Source organism: Emys orbicularis, chromosome 4 (genome assembly GCF_028017835.1).
Source record: "Emys orbicularis isolate rEmyOrb1 chromosome 4, rEmyOrb1.hap1, whole genome shotgun sequence".
Taxonomy (NCBI): Eukaryota; Metazoa; Chordata; order Testudines; family Emydidae; genus Emys; species Emys orbicularis.
This window is the reverse complement of record NC_088686.1, coordinates 83,760,848-83,776,984: the sequence shown is the minus strand read 5'-3', so window position 1 is coordinate 83,776,984 and position 16,137 is coordinate 83,760,848. Positions and strand designations below refer to the sequence as shown.

Genomic DNA, 16,137 nt, shown 5'->3' with positions numbered 1-16,137 from the left:
GATGCAAGCAAACAATACGTATTTCAATAGAGCCAAATGTAAAGTCCTACATCTAGAAATAAAGAATTCAGGCCATACTTATAGGATGGGGAACTCTGTTCTGGGAAGCAGTGGATCATGATGGATAATCAGTTGAACATGATCTCCAAGTGTGGCACTGTGGCGAAAAGGGCTAATGTATTCCTTGGCTATATAAAGAGGTGAAATATTGAGTAATAGATGATATTACCTCTGTATTTGACACTGGTGTGACTGCTACTGGAATACTCTGTCCAGTTCTGGTGTGGACAATTCAAGAAGGATGTTGAAAAATTGGAGAGTGTTCAGTGAAAAATTGCATGAATGATTAAAGGATTGGAAAACACGCCTTATAGTGATAGACGCAAGGAACTCGATCTATTTATCTTATCATGAGAAGGTTAAGGGGTGACTTGATTACAGTCTATAAGTACCTACATGGGGAACAAATATTTGATAATACAGGAATCTTCAGACTAGCAGACAAAGCTATAACAAGAGGAAATGGCTGGCTGTTGAATCTAGATGAATACAGATGGGAAATAAGGTACAAGGTTTTAACACTGAAGGCAATTAACCATTGGGACAATCAGCCAATGGTTGTGGTGGATTCGCCATCATAGGAAATTTAAAAATCAGGATTGGATGCTTTTCTAAAAGATGTGCTCTAGTTCAAACAGGAATTAATTCAGGGAAGTCCTATGTATGGTCTGTGTTATGCAGGAGGACAGACTAGCTGAACACAGTTGTCCTTCCTGGCCATATAATCTATGACTCTATGAATTATGCAGGTTATCCCAAACAAGCAGCTGTAGAAAGGAGACAAGATTCAAGTGCAGAGGGGGTTCAAGCAATATAGACTCATAGCAATAAAACCCTTATTTAAGTCAAATGGATCAACTAACTTCAGTGGGATTTCAACTTTAGTAGGAAGTGAGTAGGGATTTCAGGATTCATCCTGTAGGTTATTGGGATAGAAAGCTCAGTGAGCATCTCTTCAACTCTTTGAATGTTGCCAGCTTGTACTTTTTATCAGCCCTCTAAAGAGAGTCCTAATATTTACCAAAAGAAAAATTAAACTAAATGACCATGTTTAAAGTTATTACATGTGAAGGTGGAATTGTCTATTGTAAATTTGAATCAAGGCTGTTTTGTTTTTCTCAGTCCTTTAACTGTTTTAATTTTCTTCCCTTTGCATTAGTCTGCAAATTCATGAGAAATTGATAAAATTGCTTTCATGTTAGTGTAGTATTGACAAAATCATATCTATGGAAAGTGATTAGTTTAATTAGTATCAAAATAATTAAATTAGTTCATGTTTGTGCAGTGCTTTGAAAATGTTCAGTGTGATGCAATATTAATGTCACGCACTGCTACTATTAATTGCAAATGCATGGGCAGGCAATCTTTGAAGATCTCCTGCAGCCCTAGTTGCCCTTTCACCAGGACTGTGCCCTGTGCTCATTCACTGGTATAAATCAGAATAATATGTGTGCCTCTGCAGTGGGAGAATGATGCTAGCCATATTGCCAGGGAATATCAGGCAAAAATTCCCCATGGTGAGTGTTACATAACAGTCTCCCAAGTGAAGTGGAGGGATGATTTAAAATGCTGCCAAATGAAAGACTAGTCAGAGGGACAGGCCTGCAGTGGTGGGGAAAGTATTGAATGATCAAATAGGCATTTTCTATCTCTAACTTTTGACTCTCATGCACTGGATAGAGTCTCTTATTGGTAAGATGAGAAGAAAATGGAAAAGAACTTAAAGTGTAAAAGAAATAGAGGGAACTATTTTTCACATTGGAGGAGAGATGTAGTTTTGCTTTCACTGCACTTTCCCCCCTTATCCATGAACCTCGAAGAGGACAGATATGGAATTTGAGCTATTTTTAAATAATTTGTTGGTGCTGTCTATTTGTATTCCACTGGCACAGTACCATAAATCCAACTCTGTGGGCCTGAGCGGGAGACAAAAGGAAGAACTAATTCATTATACATAATAGTCAAAGCACACAAGGAGTAGAGAGTGAACATGAATGAGTCAGCAGGCCATAAAACAAGAAAGATTTTTATTATAACACTGCCAATATGGTAGTCTTAGCAATAGGATACAGGATCTAGGACTAATACAAAATATGGCTGTGCCAGTGAAGTAATCTATTGTTCCACCCATATTAGAGATTTAGAATTTCAAATATCATTGCCATGATTTGATCCAGGTGGATGTGAATCATGGATGTGGACTGTAACAGCGCTTGGGGAACCACAACTGAGACAGAGTCCAAGCAGCTAACATACCACTCCTGCCCCTCCCTGATAAGTAGCAGCTCTTAAAACAATCCCCAAACCCTAGGGCTCTTTAACATTTAATCACCACTCTCATCTAAATAGATTTCAGTACCTTCACAGGAATTAGTCATTTGATATGGGATTGCAAAATAGTAATAACTTGTTACATAATTTTGTTAACCACACGCTCACTTGAAATTTCAGCCTGATTCATGGGCCTCATACTCAATGGCAGCATTATCTGCAACACATATTATCCATTAAGTATTTTAGCTAACATTCTGTAGGTGAAATATTGCTACTTTTGAACACTTTATTAAAGTTTTGCACTTCGCAGAGACTGGCATGTTATAAATCATTGCTGCACATCTTTGCTCATGATCTCCATCCGTTCTTCAGATTTGTGGCATGCAATTCCAATGCAAAATGGTACTGAGCAATTTATTAGGCTAAAAGTAGTGGAAATGTAGCTCAATGAAAAAAATCAGAGCTTTGATCCTCTGTGTTTTATAATACACATCCCAATTGAACGAGAAGTGTTTACCCTTTTTATTCTTCATTTTCATTGCATCCCCATGCAGACCAGTTGTCTTCTCTAATAATTCACACTGCATTGCAATGGTTATTAGTTCAGAGATTACATGCAGAATGATATTGGAGGTGGTTGCTGGTGATGTTAATGTGGATGTAAAAAAGGAGTAATCTCCATGACCAGATTTGGGATTATTTTTATTCCATGATATGAAATGCTCTGTTTCCTATTTGGCCTATTTGGTGGTATTGGAAGTCATGAGGAAAGAATCTGTTGTATGCTGTGATACATAACATGGTGTTTGTCAGCCACTGAACATGGGGGTCAGATCTGGTGGTTGACATATCAAGGGTCAAAGCCAGAGTCAGGAAACAAGCAGGGGAGCAGGGCCAGAGAAAGGAGGAACAAGGCTGGCACAGGAGCGATTGCAGCTGTGGTCATAAGTGTTGAGCAGTCACCGACCTTCTGGTGCAGCTGGGCTTAAGAACATGCCTCCTGGTTCCCCTCAGCCAGTCAGGCAGGTTGATCAATCAGCCAGTTCTGCTGTAGTTGTGTTCACTAGTCAGCCTGGAGACCGAGCTAGCCGGCTCAGCTGCACACCTTCATTCCTGACAGTATTGTTCACTCTCTGTTCTTCACAGGTATGGTTACATAGAAGACAAAATTGTAATTCCACGAATCAAGCCATATTCTCTTTGTGCAGCAAATAACACTGGAATTTACATACTCGTTTCAAACATAACAGACCGGTATGATACATATTGTTATAATGCATCAGGTAGGTATTTGCTGTACTGTGTAAGTGAGAATGAACATATTTAACAGTAACATATGTTCTCTCTCCTTTAGGTAGCTCGAACCAGAGCTTCCATATTAAATTGGATGTGCATTGTGGTCTTGTTTTTGCATTTGAAGATAGAACACATTTTGCCAGTCAGTGGAGTTGCACCTGCTGATACTATCAGTGACTTTGGCCCATTGTATTTTGAACTAAACAATTTTCTGAGTTCATATTTAACTTATGATTCTAAACCTCAAGAATTGTCATTTTAGTAGGGAAATGCCACAAGTATGGATCCAAAGGACACAGAATTGTTGAATGTGATGATTTCTACTCCTCACATTCTTTTACTCACATGTTTTTAGAGCTAATAATAGTGAAGTTTACAAGCGCTGAAAGCTCAGGGACCCTGAAGACTCTTAGCTTGCTTCCTCCGCTTGCAGGAGGCCTCTGGGAAGCATAAATTCAGGTGTTGCTTAGCTACATTAGTATTGTAGGTTCAGAGGCAGGCCACTTCTTTTGTGGAGTTCTTCCATTTATGGACTTACATTTTTTAATAATAATTTTAAATGTTTCTGATTTTGTTTATTTTTCTGTGCCACATGAGGGCCAAAAAGGACCCCTGCAAAATTAAAATTTTCAGAATCAAATTGTCAGGGAGCTGTGGATAATTTTGCTCAATGTTTGTGCTGCAATAACTGGGCACAGGAAATGTGTGAAGAATAAGAGACTGGCTTGATTGAGTTGCCTAGATTTTGTTAAATTAATTGGTCATATTCAGAGCTGGTATAAATAGAGGCAACCCCACAAAAATCCTTAGGCCAAATTCAATGGTGATTTAAATAGTGGTGACATTTTGACAGAGAATATCTGAAGCTTCATTCCACTCTCTGGAACTCAAGGGGCTTAATCCTGGGTTGGGGTAGAGAGAGGCAAAGGGCTCTGAGCTACCAGCTCTGATACTGGAGCTGTCGGAGAGAGTCAAACTGGACCATAGAGGAGCTCTAATTTATATTGATTGGAATGGTCCCTAAAGGACTGTTCTGCCAGCCAAGGATTAGCTTCTTCTACCCCCATAATGTCTGCTAAGTGCTCTACCCCAGAATGCCCTCAGTACAGAGGAATCATACAATCCCTACCTTTGGGGGCAGCTGGAGTGGCAAAATGGGGACTTGTCCTGGGTTGAGGATCTGACTCAAATTGAGAACACTGAGAGTAATTTTGTGAAATTTAATTAAATTTAAATCCAAATTTAATCCAATTATGTGAAATTTGATTAAAATACACTAATTTTGTCCCTTTAAAAATGTTTACAAAATTCTTAGTTTTCTCAAAGCTACTTTCAGATGAGACCCCAAGAAACTTTTCTAACAAGTTGTTGATAACACTCTGAATCTAATAAATAGGGCAGAAAAGAGTGAATTTTTCTCACCACCTTTTGCCAAATTAACTAATTAATTTCTTCTGTCCCCACCTCCTTTCAGAAACCAGGGAAAAGGCATGTGAACCAATCACAAGACTAGATGTTTCTGGGCATGATAATAAAAGCCAAATAGGTAATGTATTGCGTAAGTGAATGATTTAGCATTGATTCCATTTTCAGCTACCAGGTTTCTCTTCTGTATATAAGTAATGCAAATGTTCAATATCATGCTAAACATAAGAGAAGCAAGTCCAGAGATAGTAATATACTGCAAATGAAGCAATCAGACCTCCATCTGCCACCCAGCATTAGGCTATATGTGACAGCATTTATCTTGAGGTGGTACTAGCGTAGTAAATTCTCCATATTGACACTAGATTGTTTTTAATAAATAGAGGACTGATATTTGCTTCTTTGATGAGAGAGCTTTGTTTAAGCCTCCTATGTCCTACGGTTATTATGTACCCTCCACATCATGCCAAAGCCTGCTAGCCTGGCGAGGAACTAGGGATGGAACTGGTCTCTCAGGATGAAATCCTGGCCTCATTGGAGTCAATGAGAGTTTTATCATTGACTTCAATGGTACCAGGATTTCACCCTGAAAGTTAATCCAGACTTTACCAGACTGGGCCCATGGTGGTGATGCATACACAAATTAGAACTGCCATAGATAGATCAGTGAAGGATAAAACAGATAGACAGAAAACAAATTGGTTGAGATCAGGTATGACTACAACTGTGGCCATAGCCCTTTAGCCTCGCCCCACAACTCCAACATTCACGATGTAAGCCTCAGATATTACAACTGATTTTTCTCCTTCCAACAGTCATAGATAATGAAGATGGCTCACGTTACACTGATGGTGTGAAACACACTGACCCAACTCCATTTACAGATGATAACCATGTGGGTAGTGGGTCAATACATGACGGAGATGCAACAAACCCCACCATCATCGGAACTCACACGCCTGGTACCCCATATTATGAAGAGAGAGCCCCAGATGCACTGTCAACAGATTATTCTTCTGGGTCTGGCAGAAAGGAAGATCATCCCACAAGTACCAGTAAGAATAATGGATTATATACTATTGTAGCTTAACGTGTCCTCTTAAAATAACTGGATGAAAACATTGCACTGTGATTCCATTCTTAGAATGCTAAGGGGCATCACTGATGGACACAGTGTGTCTTGGGGCATCAAAATCTGCAAAGGCTTTGTAACTAACCACTATAGTTATGGGAAAGAGAGAGCACAATCTCTGCCCCGTATTCCTGGGGCTCTTGAGAAAGAATTGGACGGGAAAAAGTTGTGTCTTTATGATCATAGAAAATTTTCACTTTCTAGAGACATTTCATAATAACATGACAGTGTAAAGCAATCACACATCAAAAAAAAAATCTGTTTTTTTCCTACGGGAATAATTTCACAGTATGGTGTGATAATAGATGCTTCTAAGAGCCTGGTGTCGCACCTACTGAAATCAATGGGACTGTTATGGTTGATTTCACTGGGAGAAGGATCAGGCTCAGTGAAATCTAGCAAAACATTATTTCTATAACAAAGAAATATCACAGGTGCAAGGACAAGAGATGAACATAATGAAGGATTTTACCAGAAGAATCTGGAAAAGTAAGTGCAGAAGCAGGTGTAGGAGGATAGGATTTCAGTACCTAGAGATGAAGCTGGAATAGTCTTACCTATTCTCCGGTATGATCATATTTGTGGAATCCATATTAAATAATACATGAATAAGAAGAGATTTACAATACAAATGCAGTTGAATCCCTTCTTGCAAACCTTAAGTTGTAAACTGTGTTTGATAAGCATATCACAATATGCAAAAAAGGTAAAAATGTTGGTGCTGTCAGCCTTCCATTTTGGTTCTTCTTTTTCCAGGAGATAGGGAAGGGCTTTCTATATAGACCAAGAACCAAGTTCTGCCCTGAGCTACATCCAGGAAGCCCTAGAGAAGACAAAATTGGGTCTGGGATAACCATGGAGTTGTATAGGTGTGACCTAGGGCAAAATTTGTATAGGTGAATAGAAGAGAATTAAATTGTTTCATTCTCTTGGTTTTCTTTTTCTTTTGACTTCAAGGCACATGTGGTAGAAGATTTTCTGATTTAATCTCTCTTTATGTTGATGGTTAAGTACCTATTAGCTTTCATATGTGTAAGCACTTACATGGCCCACATCCTCAGAGTATGTGCGGGTCTCAGAAATATTAATAAATTTGCCCTCACAAATTGGGAAGTGCTGTATGAGCTCCATTTTAGAGAAGAGGAACTGAGATACAGAGAAACTAAGTGACTTGCCCAAGATCCCACAGGAAGTGTGGATTGAACCTAGGTTTCCTTAGTCCTGCTTCAGCAACTTAATCACAAGACCAGCCATCCTTCCTCTATAGCAGAGAGCATTCCTCTGGGCTATGGACACAAGCTTTTATTTAACTGTTCACTAATCATTTACAAGTAGAGGATACCAAGAGATCATGCCATTGTCCTACCCATCTATTAAAATGTTTAATTAATTGTTTTTTGAGTGAAAGTGTTGGCAGAGGATAAAGTTGATTTGCTGGTGGTACTGTACTTGTGGGACTTTGGGCCTGCTTCTCCACATGGCTTACCAGTGACATCAAACTAACATGGCAAGATAATGCCACTATTCTCTCCATGGGAATTGATGTTAGAACAACACCCTTCTCAAATTTCATGAATTGTCTTTCCACTGCTCTCTATGGAAATTCTCCTCTTTTCTGCTTACAATTGTAGTCTTTGCCTGGACTAAAGCTCATAATATGTAATGATAATGGCAACATTACAAATGGCCTCAAGCACTTCTGTGGGTTCCAGATCCAGAGCCACAGCTACAAGAACATAAATTCAGCCTTCGGTGAGCAAGTTGTTGTCTTTGCCACCTTAGCTGCCATGCTCATTATCATTGGGCTGCTGCAAATTGACACTCCTTTGAACAATCAGTGTTAGTGATTAGATACCAAGATTTGAAAATCAATGATATTTAATGATGAACTACACAAAGACCCTAGTCTCCTGTCCTTTTATCCTTCCACTGGACCAACAAATGAAAGACCTAGGCTTCCTATAGTGTGAAAGTGCTAACAATGAGAACAGCAGGAGTGGTGGCTCAGCAAATGAAAAGTTACAGTTGATTCACCCTTCATCACACAGATGATATTGCAACACACTTCGATGACAAGCGGGGTGAAGATTCAACTATGATTTCACTGATAACTGATGGTGTTCCTGGAAAAGATCATCCTAGCAAAGGACAGCATCCCACAAGTACTAGTAAGGCTAATGAATTGTAATAACTTTGCCAAATGCAGACTGTATTTAACCTACTCTCTTATTCTGGCAGGATATTATGGTAAGTAGCCAGGTACTTATCTTGAGCATTGGAACAACATTTCAGAACACAGCTTTCTGAGGTAGTTAAATCAGAAATGAGATCTACAGTATGATGGCAATCACTGGTGATCAGAAGGGACAAGTGGAGACAAGGTTTGCCTTGTAAGCTACGTTTAAAGTTAAGAAGTGATTCGTGGACTCTTTGGTGCATATCTCTCATGTTCCATTTTGTCACACCTATTCACCCTATACCAAGCAACATAATTTAATTTGTTTTGGGCTGCAGGTACCTCTGTGCATCATCACTTGAAGACACTGTATATGAGAATTAGAAGTGCAATTTCTGCTCCTTTATGCAGAATATGTGTGCTTTCATACTTGGTTCATCAGTGTGTGGTTTTAACTCATTCATGGCTGTGAAGTAGGCAGCACAGATCAAAATCCTGACTTAACTCACTAAGGAGGTACTTTGAGGCAGTGACAGAGTTAAGGTTGGAGGTGTCATCCTGCTTGTGCACTGCATATAGGAATAGATTGTATTTCCAAGTGCTTGTTGTCATTTGCAGCATGACCACAGGGGTACTGTGCTTACCAGGCTTCTTGGGCTTTGGGATACTTGAAGAGACATTAGGTGGTGGCCTTTCCTCTAGTATTCAGTAGAACTCGAGCACTGTTTCCTGCCCTTCTCCTGAATAACTGTGCTAAGGTTTGTAAAAATCAACTCCCTGTGATATCTTCCTCCAGCATCCAGTGTACTTGTGCACCACGGGGTAGGATCTTATCAGTAGTGGGACAGCAACATTAAGTAAAATCAACTTAATTTTTTGTGTTAAGAAAGTTAGGAACCATTAGGAAAAGGATAGATAATAAGACAATAAATGCCATAATGCCACTATATAAAGCCATGGTATGCCCACACCTTGAATACTACATGCAGTTTTGGTTGCCTCTTCTCAAAAAAGATATATTAGAATGGGAAAAGGCACAGAGAAGGGTAACAAAAATGATTAGAGGTATGGAACAGCTTCCATATGAGGAGAGATTAAAAAGACTGGGACTGTTCAGCTTGGAAAAGAGATGACTAAAGGGGATATGACAGAGGTCTATAAAATCATAAATGATGTGGAGAAAGTGAATAGGGAAGTGTTTTTTACCCCAAGAACCCAATGAAATTAAAGGCAACAGGTTTAAAACCAACACAAGGAAGTACTACTTCACACAATGCACTGTCAAACCTGTGTAGAGTGACCAGACGTCCCGATAAAATTGGGACTGTCCCGATATTTAACTCTTTGTCCTACATCCCGACCAATGTATGATCGGGACGCCATTTGGCCCAATATTGTAGGGTTGCCAGGCATCCGGTTGGTGCGGGGCTGGCAGGCTCCCTACCTGTCTCCACGCAGCTCCCCGGAAGCGGCGACATCTCCCTCTGGCTCCTAGTTAGAGGGAAGGCCTGGGGGGCTCTGCATGCTGCCCCCGCTATGAGCGCAGGCTCTGCAACTCCTATTGGCCAGGAACTGTAGCCAATGGGAGCTGCAGGGGCAGCATCTGGAGGTAGAGGCAGCAGTAGCGCACAGAGCTGCCTGGCCTTGCCTCTGCCTAGGACCCAGAGGGAGATGTCACCACTTCCGGGGAGCCACCCAAGGTAAGCGCCACCTGGAGCCTGCACCCCCTCCCGCCGGGGGCTGGAGCCGGGGCCATGCACCCCTGACACATGGCTGGGGCTGCTCAGGCCAGCTGGCCCGGGGTTCCTCTGGTGCTGGGGGGGTGGGGTGGCTTGGGGTTCCAGCCATGGAGGAGGCGGGGGAGCTCAGGGCTCCTGCCACAGGAGGTGGGACCTTGTGTAGGCAGGGGCAGGACCACAGGGCTAGCCTCCGTGAAGTGGGGGGGAGTCCACCCACCGCCCATGCCCCCCCCCATGTGTCCCGATATTTTATTCTTGCGATCTGGTCACCCTACACCTCTGGAACTCATTGCCAGGAGATTCTGCGAATACCAGAAGTATATCTGGGTTCAGAAAAGAATAAATTCCTGGAGGAAAAGTCCATCAGTGGCTATTAGCCAAGATGGTCAGGGATGCAACCCCATGCTCTAGGTGTTCATAAATGTCTGACTGCCAGATGCAGGGACTGGATGACAGGGGATGGATCATTCGATAATTGCCCTGTGCTGTTAATTCCCTCCGAAGCATCTGATATTGGCCACTGTCAGAAGACAGGATGCTGGGCTTAATGGACCATTGGTCTGACCCAGTATGGCCATTTGTATGGTCTTATGTGTGCTTGGAAGGATATAGATGTTTCTGGAAGGAGAAACGAATGCGGTGTAGGAGTTTCTTGTTGAAATTCCTTAAGACTTTTTCCACTTGGCTCAACCAGAACACCATGTCCAGTTCTGGGAGAACACTTTATCCAGTTTTATGGAATAGAAGAAATCAGTTCAACTCTGGACTCATCACTAAGGTTTCTTTATTCACATACAGTCAAACTACACTTGAGTTGATCAAGCTCGAGAGTAGATATGGGTACAGAGTATACCACAAACCCAAGATACATAATCATGAATTAGCTTATCAACATACTTATACTGAATACTATTTGTCAATACATTGTATCGTATATTTTATGATTGATACACTAATTTTTATAATTGATCCCGGTACAGATCATGAATTGTCCAAGAGCTGCAAAGTATGCTAGTAAGCAAAGCTGCAGCTACAAGCTTATCACATGTTACTCTTCTTACAATTTCTTTATCTACTAACTATATATTATTGACAAGGCCACTTGTGAGTTTATGCTTTGTCCATTGTTAACCTCTGTTTCCTTACTTCTCTTTCTTCATTCCTTCTTGCATTGTTCATGCAAGGCTGACATTTCTAATGCTTTTTGTGGTAAACATTGGACTGGTGGAGAAAGAAAATAATAGAATGATTTCTTTCTACCGTCTCTTGCTTCACATTGATGCCAATGGAACGTAAAGTTAAGCATATGCTTAAGAGGTTTGCTGGACAGGAATAAACGGATGAAGGAGGCCCTGATTGCCATAGGTGTGGCAGATATTTCCCCAATCACTCAGGTAATATAGCAGAGTTAGAAGAATAAGATTCCTTATAGTGGCATTAAAAACTTTACGAAGAGGGGGAGGCTCCTTGTGTAAACAAATGTGCCCTTCTGCCTGAGAAAATGTGAAAGAGGTTCACACCTTATGGACATCCTCAGATGGAGACATAAAAGATCAATAATATTCAAAATAAGAAACATGACAGTTAATTTTCTAGTTGTAGGTTTGGATGTGGAGCAAGACTTTCTCTACAGCATGGCTTCTGGAAACCTTAGTCTTGCTAGAGCCTAGTAGGGAGAAAAACAGTTCCAAAATGGCGCAAAATCTTGCCTTGTTTTGTAATTTTGTTGTCTGGTTGTTTTTACTGGGATTTTTTTTCTTCTTGATTTCCTCTTTCTTTGCATGAATAGTTTTGTGCTGTTGCAAAATCTGTCTATAATCTTGGACAGGGGCTTCATGATGGACGTTTGGTTTTCTTTTCCTTAATTGTTTATGAAATGCATTGACACTCGAGGCTGATGTCTTGCTCGTGTTCTCACACTCCTCCTTCACTGGCATGACAAAGTTTTGGGGTGAAAGTTAGAGCGGAGTGAAGTTTCAATGAAAAAAATGATTTAAAAAAAATCAATAAGTTTGTGCACATGTATGTGAAAATATGTTGCTATTTCTTGATCAGCTGTAGTGTGAAAATATTGGCAGGATTGCCTAGAAATATAAGGTGATGCAGTAACTCTCCAGGTAAATCTGCTGTGGGCATGTCACTTGTGGATTTTCCTGACAGGAACTATCATCCATTGTTCAACATCATCTTCTTTAACTCAGAGCAAGGCATTGTGTGAATTATACCGGCAGGGATTTCATTTTACTGCATCACAAACTAGCAAAACCAATTTCAAAATAAATTGTTACATTTATGCTATCTATCTCCCTGAATGATTTTCTCCCAGATAATTCTGTGACATGGGAAAAATGACAGTTACAGAAGAGAAATCTAAGGATTAGCTCCCATTATGTAGTAATCAGATCATGCAGACACTCAGGCTTATTCCGTAACCATGATTTAGGGTCCCAGGGCAGGATCTCACTGATTGGTAAGTAAATCACACTGCTTAGGGTAAACAAAATGGGATCAGATTTATTCTCATTAGGAGTTTAGCCCCAGAGAGAGCCAAAATATAGTTCTTAGGTAGGATGGAAAAATCGTAGCCTAGATATCACAGTAGCTGTATAGATACATGAGAAAGAGAGACAAGAACATCAAAGGGCTAGCCAATAATTCTGCATCAGTTTAACTAATCTGAAGGCTCAAACCCATATAGTTATATATGGGTAACAAGTTACACTCTAGCTCTTCCAAGTGGATCTTTACAATGCATTTGAAATGGCAAGTTGCTGCTGCTACTTGGCCTGCCATTATTGCTGCTATTTCCTCGTCTGTTGCTGCAGCTGCATTGCACATTATCACTGGGATGTCCTCCATCAGTTTCACAACCCTGACCTCAGGATGTCGTGAATGAATGGATGAGGGAAAAAACAGTGATAGTGTTGAATAGAATAGAGGGACCTGTCTACTGTCTTCTTTCTTTACCCTTTACACAAGAGAAAGAAAATGGTCTGGTGTAAGAGGAGCAAAGAGGTGAACATATTGTGAGTAGTGGCTCATTAAATAAAATGTTGATAATTCATCCAGCCATCATCACAGCTGACGAGGACTCCCTACGTGGGGCACATCATGAAAACTCTACTCAAAGTCAACAAATTCCTGGATTTATTCCTTTGCAGCGGCACTCCACAGATCACAAAGAAGAGCATCCCACCACTGTTATGAAGGGTAATACATTATAATAATTTTATCTAATGTACTTCCTATAAGATCTGTTAAGTAACCAGTGGAAAGGAACCTGACAGACAACCAGCTTTTCTCTTGCTCGGTGAGTTTACCATCTATTCCCAGGTTTTATTTCCCATTGACCAGACTCTGAAAGGAACAAAGCGTCCACAGCACTCTACTGAAAACATTCTCCCCCCTCCCACCACCCCATTTTCTCTCTCCAAGCCTAATTACGCCTTTTGCTGGATCCTTTAGGGAAGTCATACTCTCCCTGTGGATGTGCCAGGGTATCAGGATAGCCAGGCTCTGCAGGTTCCGTGCCATCACTGATCTCCGAGTTAGAGAATCCAGTGATTGCTGCTACTGATTTTTTGCTTCCACTTTAAGTAGACCATTTTGTGTTCCTGTAGCTTCTTCCTTGTTCACAATATTGCCCACAGAATCATGTCACTGAACAAAAGCAGCTTATCAAGTGCTGGTATGATGGTAGGCTCTCTTGTATATAAAAGAAAGCCTTAAATATCAACTGATTGCTAAGCTAAACAAATCATTGAGGTCTGTTGTTAAAACAAAAAGTAAAGGTGAGAATTATGCTTTATGTTGGTACTAACTCAGAGGAAAAGTTCAAAGGAAATTAGCATATTACAACAGATGAGACTCATATGACAATGCTGCTGCTGCTGAACACTCAGTACAAGAGCCACTAAAACCTAGGTTCTTTCATGAAGGGGACAACAATGAGGACAATGATTATTAGTGAGGATAGTGCTTAATTGTCCATTTATCTCCTATACTTCATTTAAGTATAGGAGATAAATGGACATAGCTTAGTGAAGAGTAGCATTGGGATGCCATTCACAAAATTAACCGTATTTGGAAAGATGACATGTAATGGATGATGGCATTTCTGGTGATGCTGTGCCGTTACAAGACCATGACTTTGTGTGGCACTAATTTCAGGAATGGCATTAGCAACATATTGACCCCTATGATCGCTCCGGAATGGGAACAGGGAATGAACTTCCCTGCTCTACACCTGGGTTTCAGGTTTTAAAAAGCATTATATTCAGAGTTCCGTAACTTTTCTGAATTTGTTGGGCCCACTACTGTAGTGCACCATTTACATCATTTTAAAGAAATATATCAAGTAATTATCTCCTCTATGAAATTATGTGTTCCTCACCTGAACTTGAAATGGGAGATGGGATGTTCACTAGATCTCTACAGATATTTATATATTTTCTTATATTTTCTTATTGTCTGAAGTTATGGACACCAGATTTAATGAATAATTAGGGCTTATGATTTTAGGATTTCACTGATAAATGCTGATAAAACACGCCCAATGCAATCAATCAATAGGTGTTTATCCAATGAACATGGGAAAAACACCAGAAATGGTTACTTGAATCTCAGGGCTTGTCTACACGGAGCTGTAATGCGTCCTACAGGGGTGTGATTTCTATAGTGCACGAATGTGTTGCACATTAATTGGTCCATGTAGACCCTGCTGGTGCTCAATAAAGGTTCCCTAGGTGCTTTAACATAGTGCTGTTTGAAATAGTACCACATTAAAGTGCACTAGGGAAAACCTTACAAAGAGATTACTCATTACAGTATATACAAAGAAAGAGCCCCAAAACATCCTAATTTTTGGACATCTACATGAAACTCAAAAATTTTCTAAAAAGGGCCCCCAAAAGAAAATAATTAAACCATGATAAACAGAAGCCCTATGAATAGAGTTAGTAGAAATGGGCCTCAGGACAAACCCCAGATCTCAATCCCCTGTACATTGGTGACACATGATTCCAAGAACAGATCCAAATCTGAATGCCCTGGTTTTCTCCTTTCTCAATACTGGGATGAACCATACCTCAACACCCCTGCTCTTTGAGGAAGTAGGGATCTGTAGCTAAACATTGCCACTCAAGCCTGAATCTCATGGCTATTTGGGTGATAATCCTTAGCACTGACAATGAAGAGCATCTGGAAAGATAAGCATTTCTATGTAAATTTATGTGATCTCTTACTTAAGAGACTATCAGTTGCTAAGCGTCCATGTGGGTAGCATTACATGAAAGTAAGGTCAATAACTTATAAAATAAGATGTGTGGGTTTTTTTTTTAAATGTTGATTGCATTATTAAAGTTGATTTTGCTGGATTAGGGGTGTGCATGTGCAGAAAGGCATCCTAAGACTTGATTAGGACATGATAGGAGACAAACATCTAATATTACTAGAACCAAATTCTGCTGTCCTTTCTCAGTTTTTACCAAGTCCGCTGATAGATTTTTCCCTGAGGAAAAGAATGCAGGATTTGACCTTAAAATCTTACTTTGCTTTGGCAGTTTGCTTAACTTCTGGGTGTTTCTGGTGGGAATTCCCCTGCTTCATCTCTCTTTTGGCAATTGACTTTGTGCCCATTGCCAATATCCTAGTCAACCTCTAAATTCATCCTCTGGCCAGGGGCTTTTGTTCTTCTTATAGTTATTGTTTATATAATAAATTAATACCAAAGGCTCATGTCCTTTTAACATTCAATGTAATACTGACATTATTATAGGCCAATGCTGATTCAATTAAAATAAAAACTTCAGTGGAAAAGCTGTGGTGGTGGCAGTGCTTCTTGTAACTTTGTTTTAGAACGTGTCTGCAGTTCAAAAAGAAGTAAAGAACAAGAAGAAACAACAAATGGAGAATGAAAATGAGAAGTAACAACAATGGCTCCTTTAATGTAGAGCAGGCTTCTGTTTTTTTTACATCGGATGATTGCTGCATCATAAACTAGATAAAGAAGTTGACCCCAATTCCAAATTGTTCTG

General features: G+C 40.2%; 1 protein-coding gene across 1 annotated transcript in view; it reads left to right on the top strand.

Annotated features, from left to right (window-relative positions):
• CD44 (CD44 molecule (IN blood group)) overlaps nucleotides 1–16,137 on the top strand; it is a 152,641-nt gene that overhangs the window by 95,293 nt on the left and 41,211 nt on the right. The window contains exons 5-8 of the mRNA XM_065403321.1: nucleotides 3,481–3,617; nucleotides 5,105–5,188; nucleotides 5,871–6,110; nucleotides 8,236–8,355. Coding sequence (XP_065259393.1) covers nucleotides 3,481–3,617; nucleotides 5,105–5,188; nucleotides 5,871–6,110; nucleotides 8,236–8,355 — 581 coding nt within the window. The remainder of the gene's footprint in view (nucleotides 1–3,480; nucleotides 3,618–5,104; nucleotides 5,189–5,870; nucleotides 6,111–8,235; nucleotides 8,356–16,137) is intronic.